This window comes from Micrasema longulum, unplaced genomic scaffold (assembly GCF_059751315.1).
Source record: "Micrasema longulum isolate JH-2025_06_02 unplaced genomic scaffold, ASM5975131v1 h1tg001319l, whole genome shotgun sequence".
Lineage (NCBI taxonomy): Eukaryota > Metazoa > Arthropoda > Insecta > Trichoptera > Brachycentridae > Micrasema > Micrasema longulum.
Window position 1 is genome coordinate 74,524 of NW_028278506.1, and position 18,580 is coordinate 93,103.

General features: G+C 31.4%; 1 protein-coding gene across 3 annotated transcripts in view; it reads right to left on the minus strand.

The window, feature by feature from the left end:
- Positions 1-18,580, minus strand: part of twz (BTB/POZ domain-containing protein twz) — a 194,749-nt gene that overhangs the window by 71,858 nt on the left and 104,311 nt on the right. For 2 of the 3 annotated variants that reach the window (XM_088235060.1, XM_088235059.1), the window contains exon 2: positions 8,519-8,674. The exons of the other annotated variant lie outside the window; for it this stretch is intronic. In XM_088235060.1, the coding sequence (XP_088091186.1) occupies positions 8,519-8,674 (156 nt within the window). The remainder of the gene's footprint in view (positions 1-8,518; positions 8,675-18,580) is intronic. 3 annotated transcript variants of the gene reach the window in all.

Here is an 18,580-nt window from a genome sequence, read left to right on the forward strand (position 1 = left end):
AAATGATCGGACAGGAAAAATTTCGTGGACTGTAGCGAACGATCAAATTGTAGAAGGTTGGCAATTTAATCAAAGGTGGACGATTCTGCCGCAAATACTTTATTAAATTACTCCGATCAATCTAATACACCCATTTCACGAGTCAGTACTGACGAAGTTGTATCTCTCATTGTAGAAGCAAAGTTAACTAAACATCTGTATTTATTAATAAAACAATTTGTGCATTTCAAAATAGCTGCTAATACTCTTCCATCTTACCAGAATGTATTGAATGAAAAAAGCGGTGCTATCCATCGAAGAAAATAATCACAGAATCGTCTGCCAAAGTAGAGTTGCAATCTTTGTTACATCACACCACAAACCGTATACTTGAATCTCAAAAGGAAGTTTTAGAAAGTATTAAGTGCTCTGACTTGTTATATAATAATATGGTTTTAAAAAGGAAATGGGAGTTTGACGGTAGTTCAGGGCATAGCGAGTATAAACAGAGTTTTCGGGATTCAAGTATCGAATATAAAAAAATATTTGTTACTTCCTATGTAACTCAACAGTTAATTTGTCAGTCAAGCTCTTCAGACCCAGATAAAATCATCTGGAAAAATCCGCGTCCATCTTTCACTAGATTTTGTAGGCCCATGCATTTTAGATTTGCTAAAGAAACAAAAAACTCTCTGTGCAAGAAGAAATTTATTTCAAAAATAATATTGATTATCTAGAGCCAACAAAATTTTAATCTGATGAGAGTGAAATTACGCTACGGCATTCCTTGCAGTTAAAAATGGTAGATGGAAAGGTATGTTCTGCCCTTAGTGAAACTCCATCAATAATATGTTATATTTGCGGTGCGACGCCAAAAAAAAATTATTATATTAACAAATCCCTAAATAAACCAATTGATGCTAGTAGGTACCAATTTGGTTTGTCAACACTTCATTCGTGGATCCGGTTTTTAAAGTATTTTATTCATATTTCATATGGGATTGACATTAAGAAATGGCAGATTAGGTCAGACAAAGATAAGATTATTTTTGCTCATGGAAAAAAAATTCCTGCAAAATCAGTTATGGGAAAAATTAGGGCTGATTATTGATAAACCAAGAACTGGGGGAAATAGCACTTCAAATGATGGAAATACTGCTAGAATTTGTTTCAGAAATTCTTCAATTTCAGCTGAAATCACCGGCCTTAATAAAGATCTGATAGACAGGTGTTGCCATTTGCTGCAATGTTTGTCATCAGGATATAATATAAATAAAGTTAAGTAAAGGGACTACTCGTAACAAACTGCTCAACTACTAGTTCAGGAATATCCATGGTACTACTTGCCATCTTCTGTACATAAAATACTTATTCTTGGGTCTGAGGTGATTGAACATGCGTTATTGTCTATTGGAGAGTTATCTGAGGAAGCAGCGGAATCAGGCAACAAAAATGCTAAGCTTTATAGGCGCGATAACACATGAAAAATGTTACTCATTTTATCTAATACCGATCTCTTACATAGACGTTTTCTAACTTCAGATTCCTTTATTTCAAGCCTTAGGAATTTGTCTCGTAAGAAGAAGTCTATATTGTCAAAAGAGGTATTAGACTTGTTGTGTTTAATTTTATTTTTTTTAAGTGCAACTAATAGTTTTTGATAAGTTTATTGAAAATATAGATTTTTTTAAATATTTATTTATTTATTCACACTCTTTATCAAAATACAATTCCATGTTCACTTTGCCCAGCTAACAAGGGTACATACCCCGTTCCAAGCTAGGCAATTACATTTTAATATATTATAATAGTTAACAAATTATTATAGAGCACAGACAAACAAAATATAAACTTATTCGGATACACATTTTGATTTATATGCATGCAGACATACACATATATACACATGTACATACACACACACGTACATACACCCATGCCCATACACATAAATATTATGTTTTGAAATTTTTATTCATGTAAAATGACTACACGCATGCTATATTTTGAATAAACCGTTATTTATTTGTATATGTATTTTTGTGTTAAAATTTAATTTATGTGTACCTACTAAACAAACCGATATTAAGAAATAATAAGGTTTTGACGTGTTTATACTAAGCATCATTGTTTTAAAAAAAAAAAACTATTTTATTTAACTAATAAACTATACATTTCGATAAAAATGATTTGTTTTTTTTCTGAAATTAGTCGTTCTTTTGAAAAAGTATTTTTTTAAATACAGTAGCATATGCTTTGAATGTTTATTACAACAGCAAAAGGCTATGACCGCTCCTCTATGGACGCATGACCACCGTGCGATGCGATGGCTACTCTCAAGTAAAAACCCCGGAAAGGGAAATCGAGTTGAAATAAGTCCTCGTAGTGTAGTGGTTGGCACATTCGCCTACCATGCTTGAGGTTTTAGGTTCACTTTCTACGAACTTCCAGAGTTTATGCAGGACCTTTCTTTTAACATTCGTTTTTTCATTGGTTCAAGAAAAAACAATTGAAATCAATACCTACTTATAATAAAACTTTAGAACTTTAGAACATGCTTTGTCATTATCATCAGATTCAAGACCATCCAGATTCGTAATTTTATTCATCAATTTATAGTAATTTTTAACGTCAAAAATATGTGTTGCTTGTTTGATTCATATCGCAGATTATATTTAGTGAAAAGGAACTTGTCAACAATATTTTGTGTTTGTCCAAATTTTTGTAGACAAGGGCTGGATTCAACTCCCTGGGGAGCTGTTTATATTAACATATTACAACCGAGATGACGAACATTTAAGAGAAGGTAATATACAAGTCCAGGAATCCACGGGGCTTATGACCTGACATTGCCTGGTTTAATTGGCCACTTTACACACTGTGTAACATTCACCATTTTGACAATATTTGAAAATTCCTTCAATTATTTTATCTATTGATTTTTGTAAAGTTAAAGAACTTTTTAATTTTTTTTTTTATGGAAGTTGCTTCATTATTTACCTTGCTTATAATATACAAGGTTTAAAAAAAAAGTTAAAGAACTGGAACCTTTATTTATGCGGGTGAAATTCATCTAATCGAATTATTTCACCTACATACACTTCACAAACATCAACAGATGAAAGAATCGAAGTAATACAGATGTTCAAATATGGGCAGAATGGTGAACATTACACAGTGAGTAAAGTGGCCACTTAAACTAGCCAATGTCAGGTCATAAACCCTGTAAATGCCATAACTTATTTATTCCCTTCCCTTTGAATGCTCTTCATCTCTATTGTAATATGTTTATTAAAAGGAATTTGAATTGATCTAGTATCACATGGAAATTTAGATATAGAATTCAACGTGTAGGATCGATTTTATTACTTTAATATGACGGCCTCCGTGGTGTAGTGGTCCAGACGCTTGAAGACGGAAGGTTCCGGGTTCGATTCCCGATGAGAACACAAAAATTACAATATGATTTTTCTCAAGCCTGGGTGTTCTGTGGTGTAATTCGCCACTGTAATTGGGCCTCCTGGTCTGTTGTGGTGCAAAAAAAAAAATGACGTGAATCTAAATTATTGGTATTATTTTATATTTATTTATTAAAATCATTGATAGACAATCTATTTTATTTATAATTAATTATTAATATATATTATGTAGGTTGTTTTTTTAATACAAACAAAGTATTACGTTGTGGAATTTGGTACAAATTTCACCTAAATTATTTTTTGTTTGTAGTTTATATTATGGGTTGAAGCTGTGATAGTAAAATTTGCTATCAAAGGAGTTGTACTTCTTCGAGTCTTTTATCTTAGTAATATTGGAGTTTTAAGTCTTGTGATATCCTTTTAGAATGTGATTCTGATGGAAAAGTTGATGTTTTAAGTTCAAAACAATAATTGTTAGTTTGCATTGAAATTCATTGTTCTGAAATTGGTTATGATAAACTCTGTAATGTTATTGCATTATGTTAGCATAAATAACGCCAGATGGCAGGACTAGTGTGTTGTTGGAATAAAAGTTGTTATCTGAAATTTGCATTTTTCTCATTTCATCATCCCTTAGAAGACCAAGCAGATTTATAATTAATAAAGTATTCTATAATTTTATATTAATTAATATGAATGGCCTGAAACAAATACATTCTGTAATTTTTGTAGTTGTCAATCATCATTATTCAAAAGAATTGTTTTAAACATTTTAATTAAAATAACTCCGGATAGATGTTGCTAAATCCTAGGCAACTTACCTTTTGATTGGGGTCCTTATGCTTTTGACTGAGCAAGTTGGTGAATACGGAATGAAAGTCAGCCATCTTGTGTTTTATTTATTTATTAATTTATTATTCCTTCTAAATACGTATTTTATTTATTTAGCTGTCTATTTCATGATGTCCCTTTCTTCTGAGATTTAGTTAATGGAGACTTTTGGGTATAATCCGTTTAAAAGACAACCTTTCCCTAATCTTAAATTTACTATTATGTTATTTTTTTTATTTATTTTACAGTCCTTTTGGAAGACAAGCCTTAAATTGTCTAAGACGAACTTAGTATTGGGGACTGTACTCATTTGGAAGTGAAAATTTGTATGGTTGATTCACTGCCCATCCATAATATGTAGGTGATTTTATGAGCATCTACATGCGTAAAGAGGCCAACGTGTTACAATACACGCGCAAGTCCTGTCTCCATATTTATTTACTTTCCTTTTTTATGTGAAATTTCTCTTTCCTATTTGGTGCGTTCCATACGAATAGGATATCCGCATAAATTGTTTATTTTTGAGCTTGTAAACAATATCATAGATTGCTCTATGCCTCTATTTTTACAAGTTCTTTAGTATATATTGTGCCCAACAGGACAAGACTTCAAACAACATTTAATTTGCCTTTACCTAGGACAAATTCAAGAAAGAATGGTTTTTCTATAGAGCATTTCATTATTACTGTACCGTTTTCTTCGGCCACGTAGACATTTTTCATCTCTCCTTTACTAAAATAGAAGATTCCTTGTAATATTTAAAAAGTTGTAATGAAATTAAGGTTTTATGAATTTAATATTTTTTTACCATATATTTATCAAACCAGTTTAAAAAAAAAAAAAAAATGCATATATCAGAGTAAGTGGTTTAGAAGGATTACAATTATCCATAACATGGCAACTTTTAAATTAATTTTTGCTAGATAATACCCTTTCGCTTGGAACGGCAATAAAGACATTAATACGCCTGTTTTATTATATGAGTATGTCACCAATAATGTATATTCATTACCTTCTTCAATATTTTTACATAAGTTGTTTTTTTTTCCTATTTTAAAAAAATATTTATAAATATACTTATTTTTTATGTATATATATTATTATTATTATAATTATTCTAATTTGTTTTACTTTTATTTACTTAATTATGATTATTTCTAAATACATATTTGTGTATTTGTATATATATAAATAAATATATTTTATTTGCAACTACTAATAAAATTTCATTATTTAAAAAATAATTTTGCTTTATCACTGGGTTATTAAAATGTGTACACTTGATTAATAACTTAAATAGCTGTGGAAAATGATCATTGACTGTTTTGACAATTTAAGTTCCAATATACCATCTTCTGTATAAAAACTGAAATAAATAAATAATGTCATGTTTGGTTGTAAAAGTTTGTGCAGAGAGCACTTTAATTCAAATTCTATCAAAAACTAATCTTAAATTCAAGTAAATTAGTCTTCCAACCTATTGTAATGCCACACGTGAACTATTGCTCTGCTGTCCTTTTTCTTGGAAAAGATACGAAATGGAAAACATATTCCGCTTTCTCAAAACAGGGCAATGAGAGTGGTTCGGTCTATTTACCACGATTAAATTTATGTGTTAGGAAAATGAAATTTCCTGGATATTAAAAAGAGAATTCTGTTCAATACTCGGTTTTCTTATTTATACCTTAAAAAAACGGACTGTTTCCTGGGTGCATGATGAAGGGTGCATTGTTTAACACAATACGGATTTCCACAGTTATAGAACAAGAAGTGGAGGTGATTTCAAGCTTCCTAAGGTGAGACTGACTGGAACTCATAACAACCTTTACAATAAAGGTTTAAAAATGTTTTATGAGCTGCCAAAGTCTTGGGGAAGCTGGAAGCATCTCTACTTTTCGAGTGAAAAGCTATTTGTATGTTTTTTTTGTTTTTTTAATAAATAAATTGTATGCTTTTGCCAATGTCATGTTGAATTATTTTATAAACAAACTGGTTCGCAGTACGCAACCAGTATGTTAAGGGATAGAGATAATTTATTTTGGGTTTTATGTATATTTTTAGACATATTTAATGTAGGTAAATTTATCAACAATATTTTGAGTTTGTCCAGATTTTTGTAGACAAGGACTGGATTTAACTCCCTGGGAAACTGTTAATATTAACATATAACAACAGAGATGAAGAACATTTTACAGAATGTAATATAGAAGTCTAAGCATCTACAGGGCTTATGACCAGTCATTGGCTGGTTTAAGTGGCCACTTTACACTCTGTGTAACATTCACCATTTCACCTATATTTGAACATGTATATTCCTTCAATTCTTTCATCTGTTGATGTTTAAGGAGGGGATTTGAATTCAGTCCTTGTCTACAAAAATTTGGACAAACTCAAAATACTGTTGATAAATCCACCTGGTGCATGTAGAAGTACAAAAATTGAAAAAAAAAATTCAGGCGTTGCCTAGTATGCAGGTGAAATAATTCAATCAGATGAATCTCACCCGCATAAATAAAGGTTTTCGCTCTTTAACTTCACAAATATCAACAGACGAAAGAATTGAAGGCATATAGAAGTTTAAATATGGGCGGAATGGTGAATATTACACAGTGTGTAAAGTGGCCACTTTAACCAGCCAAAATAATAAGCTCTGTGGATGCCTAGACTTCTATATTACCTTCTGTAAAATGTTCTTCATCTCTGTTGTAATATGTTTATAGGTATATTTAGTTTGATTATTAATTAATCATTGTGTCTAAATGTCATTGTGTGTAAATTTACTATCTACACAAATAAATAAATAAATTGTAATACTTATCTTAAGGCAATTTTTTTACAAAACTCTTGTCATCATAAAATACATAGAACACAAAAATACCTAAGCCAAAGCGCACTTCTTGTTTTTGACATTCGCTTCTATATCGTATTTGTTTTCTGTTTTTCAAGTTTCATTTGTACTTATCATGTGCCTTTTAGGTTTGTTTGTACTTTTTCCTAACTTAAACATGTTGTTTTTCTTGCCTTCGTTTAGCTCATAGTTCTTTAACCTGGGTTTAACGTAACACATGGATTCCACAAAAATTTAAAATGGTTCCTCCTAGAGTATGGGATATAGTACTGAGACAGTTCAACAGTTTTACATGTTGATTTACAAATTAACATTTGAATGAAACTTTGTAATAGATCAATCGATATTTAAAAACGCTAATTAATTAATTTAAAAAATAATTGCCTTCATTTTCTAAATCTTTCTATAAAAATCATAAATAATAAATTAAATTATAGTATTAACCGTAAACCTACATACACGGACACTAATTCCTGCAAATTCCTAACACCCTATTTCACATAATATGGCCAGTTTTCACTCTTTGTAAAAACAGATTAATTAATACTCCCATTAGTTAATTCTAATTAATAGTAGAATAAAACATACTTTTAAAAAAAGTTAATAATAATGGATATAATTGTGATTTAATAGAAAAAATGCTAAAGAATAAAAAATAAAAAAATTAATTGAAAAATATTTAAACTCTGCAAATAAAAATTTAAAAATCCGAAAATAAATCCTGGAAGAAAATTCTATTCACTGGTACGATATCTTTAAATATTAGTAAATTCTTACCCCCTAATATCTAACCCGCGTTCTATACTAACAATTTAGGAAAAGTACTCAATAACTCCAAATCTAAAATAGAACTTGCGGTGTATGTGAAATTACGTGTGGAGATTGCAACAGCAAATATATCGGCCAAACTGCGAGAAATTAAAAAATTAGAATTAATGAACACCGCCGTGGACTTAATAGTAATAGTTTGTCTGAATTCGCAAACCATATTATGGATACAAACCATTCGTTTCATTCACACAAAATTAAACTTTTGCATACGGTCATAAATACAGGGATCATAATGAAACATTTAGAAAATTTTACCCGCCCCTTTCAGTACCTAAGCATTAATCTGTGTTTGTATTTTGGTTTAGTTTATATTTACACCTGAAGATGGGTAATACTGATTACCCGAAACTAGTCGTGTTTTAATGTATTAAACTCTTGTGTGGTAAATTTACAAAGTGTTTTATTGTAAATAAGTAAATTGAAAGCGCTGTCGAAATTTAGATTTATTTTCTTAGATAATATTATAAATATAAACTAGAATGGTCTTAACGGTTGTAAAAAGTAGAAGACCCCCGGTTAAGTTAATACATTAATAGATCTTACATATTTTTAGGCTAATGATGGTTTTCTTTTTTTTTAAATGAATTGACATTTTAATTGAAAGACTCACCGAATTTTATGTGTGGTAGCAGTAGAAGGATAGGACAGCGGCATTCTGTGCATTGCAGTTTGAAGAAGCAGATTGTTGTTCTGCATCATTGTTGAATTCGAAAGATCTTTAGCCTCGAGTGAAACTTCGACATCGTGGCGAAGGTCAATCTTGCGTCTTTAACAAAATAAGATACCATGTTATAGGATGCGTTACAGAGGGGATAATTATTATGTCATTCTAAAGTTGTCAAATGTGTCAAATCATAAATTATTAATGTTCCATAAACTCGCTTGCAACTCTAATAGATTACAAACGAAACATTTTCGAAATTTTGACGCGTGATAATTAAAAAAATTTACCCGATATTTTTCAATCCATTACATGTTTATTCTTCATATACTGATTTTCAACAAATTAAGCCCTCTTTGAAATCTATTGACGCGATGCAATGGTGGTATTTTGATATAACGGATTAAAATATAGCTCTGTTTTACTGAAATCCTGCCATCAAATTAGCCGTCAGGTACTTTATTTGACTTTTTACTGTATTTCACGTTTTCAAAATTATTAAAACACAATTCGTTACGATAGAAATAGTTTTTTATAGGTACCGCATTGCGTATCAGTTTTTAGTGTACTCCAGTTACATTCCCAAGAGTAATGCGGTGTCTCTTAGATCGCCTGAGATTTTCTACTTATGTTCAGCATATTTAATTGAGTTGAGGAGGGCTGTCAAGTTATATATATATGTTATTGTACAGAACATGATATTATACTCCTAGGAGTTATAAAAAAAACTCATTTGGAAGGGTACATAAAAAGAAAATATTTTTGTGACAATACCTAATATAAGTCAATACAATCTGAAATAGTAAGAAAACATAACATTAAAAACATAAAACACAGTATTGTGGACTATTTATTACAATTATATTATAACTGCATACAATAAAAAAGGTTTAAGTCATATTTTTTATTAATATATTACAACAGAGACGAAGAACATTAAAAATAATGTAATAGAGAAGTCACGGCATTTACAGGGCTTATGACCTGTCAATGGCTGGTTTAAGAGGCCACTTTACACACCGTGTTACATTCACCATTCTTCCCATATTTGAACATTTATATCCCTTCGATTCTTTCATCTGTTGATGTTTGTGAAGTTAACGAGCTGAAACCTTTATTAAATATGGATGTTCAAATATAGGTAGAATGGTAAATGTTACACAGTGTGTTAAATGGCCACTTAAATCAGCCATTGACAGGTCATAAGCCTTGTAAATACCGTGACTTCTCTATTACATTATTTTTAATGCTCTTCATCTCTGTTGTAATATGTTAATATGAACAGCTCCCCAGGGAGTTGAATCCAGTCCTTGTCTACAAAAATTTGGACAAAGTCAAAATATTGTTTATATTTTTTAATTGCAACACTTTTAGATTTTCCATTCGACTTTTCGTTTTTTTAGTTCACGGGGCAGTTTATTAAATTGGAAATGGCCAATATTTTCCAGAGACTTTTTGCCGAACTTCGTTGAGCAAAATGTATTATTACGTGTGGCAAGAAGTAATGTGCAATATTCTTGTTTTTCTGAGAGGAGCAGAAAAGGGTTGATAGTAATAACATCGACGTAAGGCGATCATAAGCTAAACTTGTTTACGGTAAAGTCGGTAGTTAGAAGCGACAGTAATAAACGTCAATGTCACCGATCCAGAAACACTCAGTTATCAAGAGGTAATAGCTTGGTAATCGTGAGTTGTTTTGTTGTCTTTGCATCCTAAATACCAACGGCCAATAATTGCTACTCGTGTCTCGCGGCTCCAAAGTGGCCTAGTTTAATACGGCCGGACAAGAAGAGTGTTTGACTTGTTTTATTTTTAAATATGTATATTCTAATTAATTACAGTTCCTACCACAACCCTTTTGGACTGAGTTCAATTAAATGTACAATAAATTTAACACTTATTTACTCCAATACCTTGTAACAAATTTAATTATTCGGGTAGGTAATGTGCGTTGATTAGCCAATTTTTTGTCTCGCACAATTGCAATGTTTCCTCACCTGTCAAAAAAATCAGTTAAGGCAACACAATCTGTCGGGTTTTTTTCTTTCGGAAAAGATTTGCTGGGAACGCGGATGAAATTTTTTTTAAATGTGATCCCGAACTTGTGCAAAGCGTGCTTTTAGGCCGCTTAGCTGTTAGTCTTCAGCAAATTAATCCCTTACCTTAAATTAATAATTACCCCCTAAGTTTATCAATTTACCACCACATTTATACCTTATTTAATGGAGAGCACCCACATAATATATACATTTATCAACTAATGTCGGGGGGGAAATGCCGTCGTTTTGAGGTTAAGCTTCGCGCGTTGACAATGGTCATGTTGACAACGCATGTTATCACAAATAGTCTCTTTGCAAGATTATGGGAAACAATGACTGACACGACTATCCGAGGATTCTTAAGAGGATCATCAACTCCAAGTCTATTCATGAAATCATTGGATGGACAAATCTTTACTAATAATTCTCGACGCTGCCAATTTTATAACCTTTCCCAATTTACCACTTGTTAGAAAGTAAATTCAATACTACAATTTAAATCATTTTTACATTTTATTTATTTTGCACATGATTTTCGATTTAAATTTAACTTTGTTAAGATAATTTAGAAATATTTATTACATTCAAATAATTATTTTAATCAAATTCAGTATTTTTTTTAAAAAATATAACACAAGTCAACAGGTCACATTTTTTTATATAAGTTAGTATAATTTATGAAAAGAATTGCCACTTAAACTAGCTAATGACTCATCATAAGCCCTGTAAATGTCTAGAATTCCATATTGCCTTCTCGAAAATGTTTTTCCTCTTCATTGCAATAAATGTCCATCTTGATAACTTCCTAGAAAGTGAAATCTAGCTTTGTCTACAAACATTTGGACATACTACTAAATTCTGTTGAATACCCTAAATATATTTTAACTGAAAGTGTCTTAATGATTTGTCCATATTCACTGCCGTCCCTCAATGTTACCTGTACCATAAATGACTGATGGATGCTCTTGCAAAATACTACATTAAAATTATTTTTAATTAAATGCTTTGGTTAGAATTCCAACCATCTATGCGCTCTGTAGCTGCAGCATGTATTGTAATTCAGTCCTTATTTGTCAAGAATTTTGAAAAATAATTGTAAAAACCAAAACTGTACTTTTGAGTAATGCAAAGGGGGGATAGGTTTCATATCGCGCATGTGCTGTGTAGCTGCAAGACATCCTGTAATCTAGCTTAAATCTGTTATTGAATGTTTTTTTTTTTTTTTACAGGAAACATAAATATTTGCGTTCTAATAATTTACCCAAATATTTGATTTTGAGGGCCATTTTCACGAGTAATAATAACTAATAACTCACTATTAGAAAATGGGAATCAAGTTGGGGTAGAGTGGGATTCGAATCACAGACCTATGATCCGTAAGTCCGAGACTCTAACCACGGGACCACGACCCGATTTGAAAAAATAAAAATAAAATATTGAACGTTAAAAAGTTATTGAATTATAATTGGTAACGAGAAACTACAATCCAAACCGTTCATGCACTATGTAGCTGCAAGACGTGTTGGGATATTTCTTGTTTAGCGCGCGTTATGGTGATTTACACAAAAATGGCTCTTTATAAATTATCCACAATAAAAGTAATAAGTATAACAAAATAAAAAGAAACATTGGTTATGTATAGGTAAGAAAACAAGGAATTTGTGTGTTACAGATTTTTTAATAATCACGAGTTCGTGGACCTGTCCACAGAATTATGATTAATAACAGATCCTATATCTTATCGAATTTTCACGGTTAAGTCGTATTTCGCGAACAAGACTTCGACCAATGAGCCAAGGAATCGATTTTATCCTCGGTTCATTGTCCAAAGATTAAGTGATGACCCTCGAACCAGTTGACATGGACGCGAGTGCAGAAATTTCAAAGAACAGAATCAGTCGGAAATGAACCTCGACCCGGACCTTCGGCTTCTGTTTTGAGTCTGTAAAACATGAACCGTGTGAGAGATAACATTTTGCCGAATCCTCGTAAATCTGACCGCAAAGTTGCAGCATCAGTTGGCATACAAAAAGTTTCGATACACTACGTTTTGAATAGAAATTTTTAAAAGTCATCCATTAAAGAAAATTAACGCACATAAAATGAAAACCAAGCCAAAGTGATTTTGAAGGGATTTTTTTACTCCGCCAAGTTTGATCAACATATTTTTTAGCGAGGATACGCATTTTCACATTACAAACTATATTGATAAACAGAAGACACACTATTCAAGCGAGTAAAATCTTTAAAAAGACGATCAAAAGCCAATTAATAACCTGAAGACCTCTGTCTGGTGTCATTTCTGGCCGACGCGCGACACGACGTGTAATTGTGCTTTTTTTGTAATCGTGTAACAGAGACTTTAGAACAATACTGCACCATGGAGGAAATTTTTTTGATATCGGAGCTTTAGCAACATGATAATTTTAATAAGATAACATATCAACACATTACAACAGAGATGAAGAACATTTAAGAAAAGGTAATATTGAGGTCTGAACATCTACAGGGCTTATAACCTGACATTGGCTGGTTTAAGTGGTCACTTTACACACCGTGTAACATTCACAATTCTACCCATATTTGAACATTTATATTCCTTTGATACTTTTTTTCTACAAAAATTTGGACAAATTCAAAATATTGAAGATAACATTTTTTCAGCGGTATAGAGACACGTTATTCACCTCTAGAGCATGAATGACCAAGATGAAAAGAATTTTTTCTAGAAAATTAAGAAGTCGCTTCGGAGACATAAACTGGCTCCCAAGATCACCTGATCTTACTCGTGCGATTTTCTCTGAAGAAACTACCTTAAATCTTGCGTTTACAGTAATTTGCTTTCAAGAATAAGTGCCCTACAGGAAAATATCCGACTTGATGTTGCAGCAATCAGTCCAGATCTCTGCGAACGAGTTTTTGCCAACATGGGGTCTCGATTGCAAGAGTGTTTCTAACAAAACGGACAGCATCTGAACCAAGTTATTTTTTAAACATAAATCCTCATTACGTACGACAGTAAATAAATAACATAAGATGTGTCTGTACCTTTGTACTATGAATACGAATAAAACACAGGAGCTCGCTTTTTGCCGTTTTGAATTAAAAAATGCAGCTGAAACAAAAAGCTATTTTATACGTGAATAAAATACCGAAGTGCGCTCTCGTCGTAAACCTTTTTTTTAGTTGAAATAAAAATCTGCAGTTCACTTTGTTTAAACGCAAAAAACGTCAATAGTCCAAGATACGCTCAAAATAATTATTTTACATTGAAAGTTTTTTATATATTGAAATAATCTCATGTCATTTTATTTTTAAAATTATCCTTTAAGGTACATATATTATTAGTTGAGTTTTTATTATTTTATTATTACTACTACTACCATCACCCCCATTTCCCCGTAGGGGTAGGCAGAGAGAATGGACCGCCACACACGTCTATCCTGACATTTCTAGCTTCTGTCACATTCATACATCTTGTCATACATGCCCTTCGGTTCTGCCTGCTTTTGACATGACCAGACTTAAGATTTTGGTTTATCTGATCATGCCATGCCTTCCCCTCGTCGTCCTCGTCTCAGGTTAACGTTTGTTCTCCCCATAAATAATTGTTTTACCATTCTTTCCTCATCCATTCGTTCTACACGACCAAACTATCTCAGAGACCCTTTCTCAATTTTATCGATTATACCTGACTCAGATTTATATTCTGGCCTGATTTCATCATTCGTAACCCTGTCATACATTGATTTCTCACACATTCGTCTAAGATATCGCATTTCGACCGCGTTCACTCGGCGTTTAACTTTTCTCTACCAGTTTTATGTTTCGCTTCCAAATATAAGTTTTGGGACTAAAACTCAGTTGTGCACTGCCAGTTTAGCTTCGACCGAGATATTTTATTAGCAATTACTGAACTCAGTGCGCCATTTATTTTTTTGTTGCATCCACTCTCCTTTCGAAGTATCAAATATTGATCATTCATGCATAGTTTCATAGAATTAAGAATAGTCCAGAAACCGCATACGCATATCAAACAGAAGGCGATGTAACTACTCATAAATGAGTAGGTTTTCGTTTTGACCCATTAGTTTATTTATAGACGTCGCTCAGTACGCAACTGCTGATTCGAATTTAACCATGCCGTGTTGTGTCCTTTTAAAGTGTAGAAATACTGCTAGGATCTTAAAGAAACAGGGTGCAATCACATTTCATGTGTAATTATCAAATGAATGTGTTTGTCACAAATGCATTACATGAAAATTGAATTATTTTTCCATCAGATTGTCGAAGAAACAAAATGGAAATTTCGTTAGTGTTGCCAAAATAGTAAAAATTTTTACCCTATTTTGCTCAGAGAAATAATGAAAATTGAACCTCGGATTAAACAATGCCGTGGTGGACATTTTCTTTAAAACATAAAATATTATTTTACATGATATAAAAATATTCGTTTTATGTAAAATAAAATTTGTTTTATATTTTAGTTCAAAATTCATTAATTCAATGACTCTTATTTAATGACCCTTTACTTATCTACTCTGTTGTGTCAATCAATGTTCCGAGTGCACAATAAAATTTTAGAAAAATTAACAAATCGTTTTTTTTACCTTACATTTGTGTTATGGTTATATTCTTCGCGATCTGGCAATATTACTCGGTGACTTCAAGTATGCGCGCGGCAAAAGTGTGTCTAAGAAGGGGAATTAATGGACACAGTCCAATGTATTCAAATGTGATTCTACGCTCCTTCTGGACTATTCTTAATTCTATGCATAGTTTATTGATAATTAGGTTTAAGTTAATTATTGAAACATTCATATATTATAATGTTTTAACAACTAAATACAATTTATAAAATCTGTTCAATCCACTTTTGGGTATTTTTCTTAGCTAATGTGTATATATATACGTATATGTATGTATATACCCATGTATATGTGTGTATGTACGTGTATGTATGTGTATGTATGTGTGTATGTGTATGAATGTTTATAAGGATGCACACGTGTGTGTGTATGTATATAAGATATATAAATAAACAGTTATGTTAGTCTGCCTTAGCAAGGGTCTTCTCCTACTACGCATCACTTTATAATATGTATAAAAAAAGAAGTAAATTACTAAAAACAAATTATATATTATTATTATTATTCACACCAAATCCAATAAAGATTTTATTTTGAAACTAGAATTGAATTTATCACAATAGCTGTATCTCGCTTTCGCATAAATATATTTGAAGGACTTGGTTATTTTCATTTTACTTGACTAATTCAAAAATAGATTTAAGCTCTTTACGCTTAGGTTTCCTTCGAATCAACAAAATAATTCACAAAAATTCTCAATTACATTTGGTACATATGTACAGCTATTTATATTTTACCTACAAATACATACTCAGAACAATGTTGATTATACAAATACTCCTAAACGTATATTTTTTATTCAACAAAATGTTTAGATACGAATAGATAGGTAAATATAAAATAAATTGTAAAACAATTGTGATAATAATGGGTACAGATATCACTGCGTTCTGAGAGTAAGTGCTTGAAATAAATATTAGGTATAAGGTGGTTGGATTTTATAATTAACATTGAAGTCCGAGAACGGCCGCAGCATCCTCCTATAACGAGCGTCTTGAGGATGCGGCGGTGGACCTGGCTTGGACACGTGCTGCGCATGCCTCAGGAGAACCTAAACCCAAGTTGCCTCTTCTTTAAACCTGCGGGCTCACGCCGTCCTGGAAGGCCGTCAATATACGATATTTAGACTTTATTCGGCGGAATTAAGGGGCGCTGGATTGACGTGGGAAGAGTCAAAAATTCTGACTGGCGATAGGGTCTCCTGGAGACAACTGGTTATGTCCACATGCTCCACTTAAGAGCGGATGTGGAAAAGAAGAAGAGAATACAGCTATCAGCATTTGAGCATTTGAGCATGTTTTTTTTTCTTATTTATTTAAATTCTTCGCTTTTAATTAATTTTGTATAATTTCCATTTATGTAAATACATACGTTAGTAGTAGATATACAAACTTTAAAAAACCTTTTTTACTTTGATTTAAATTTTTAAACTACTATCATTTATGTTTTTTTCCTTATTTTTTGCACTTAAAATAGTTAATTGATATCCTTAGATCATAGAATTAAGATTAGATATAATGATAATAAACCTTATATGCAAACTTCACCGGTCCATTAGAATTAAGTCTAACTGTATTCTAAAAAAATAAGTGAGTGTTTTGTATGTTTCCTCAATAAAAGAAAAAGAAAAAAAAATATGATCAACAACAGGAAGTTTTCCTTCATCGCCGATTTGGCGAAATAATTATTGTCCTTTATTGTGCTTCTTTTTTATGTATTTCATAAAACTAAAGCTTTTTAATTTTTATTTTTTTTAATCGTGTTGAAATTTTCATATCTTTCTTAAGTTAAAGAGCAAAAAGAAAGTCATTCCTACATTGCTATTTCCAAATTGAAAAGCTTTTATATCACCACTTAAATTATAACACAACGTATCTTGATTAAGATAGATTTTCAGAAGAAACAAAAACCTTCATTTTTATAATCCAGGATTAGTAGCAGGCAATCTAAAGAAGTAAAAATTCTCAACTAATTTATGAGTAAGAGTTCGCGTAGTTTTGGAAATTAAATATCAAAAATGTAAACATTTTTGTAGATTCACGGTGTTATAGTGTAATCCAAAGCATGTGATAATTAGTTAATATTATTATACGGAATGTTATTAAATATTTGTATATAACCACTTACCGACGTTTCTATGTCTACCGGTTTCGAGACGTACCTGCCTTTTTTGTCAGGACACCAACTAAACCAACATGCAAAACCCACTAAACACCTTCACCATAGTCGTTGCACAAAAATATAAAACAAGTACGACATGCATTTTAATAAGCACATGCACTGATTAGGACAAACACGCACTGATTAAATAATACAAATATTACATGTTGTTTGAGAAATAGTAAAATAGTGTCGGTTTTATATTTTTGTGCAATAACTATGGTGAAGGTGTATAGTGGGTTTTACATGTTGGTTTAATTGGTGTCCTGACGAAGAGACTGGTACGTTTATAACCGGTAATCATAGAAAAGTCGGTAGGTGGTGATATACAAACATTTAATATAATGTCTTAACACAATGTTTTAAATATAAATAATATTATATTATTATATTTACGAGATACAAGAAAGAAAATAAATATACATCATTAATGATTTAGGAATGTAGGATACATTTAAATGACTTCAATTTTCACTAAATTCTGAGAAAATTTAATACACATCGACGCTGGAATGGAAAAAGTTACCAAACGCCCTGTGGCAACTTTACAAAAGAGGCAATAGAAGTTTTTTTGTCTTTTTTTTTTTGAAAAAAAAACCTCACACAAATGTTTTATTTTGGCGTGATTCTACTTAATTTAAATAAAAATATAAAATACAAGAACGCTTTTTAGAACGAAATACAAGAAAAAAAAAGCTTTATTGGCTCTTCTGTAAAGTTGCTACATCCTGCTTAGTAACTTTTTCCTTTCCAGCGTCGATATTTTTATCACCTCATCCAGAATGCATTATTTATGTTCAGTGGTAGGATATCCAAATAGAGTAGGGTTAATATTTTCATGTGCACATAATTCAAATTAATATAAATACATATGTATTCAACTCTAATTTCTTTTCTCGTAGGGTTCATCAAAGAATCGACCGCAAATATCACACATCAAATAATAATTCAATTTTTCACTTTAAAGTCTGAAAACATAAATTCATTGCCAAGCTATTTTGTCCTCCAAATATTTAATAATATAATGGCCTTTTGAAATAACACAAAATTCAAATTCGCTTATTTACAAAGCTTAAATATTAATCCGTATTTTGTTGTAGAAGCGTACACAGTTTTCTTGAAAAGAATTTTTACGTACTTGTGTATACAAATTATATTGCTGG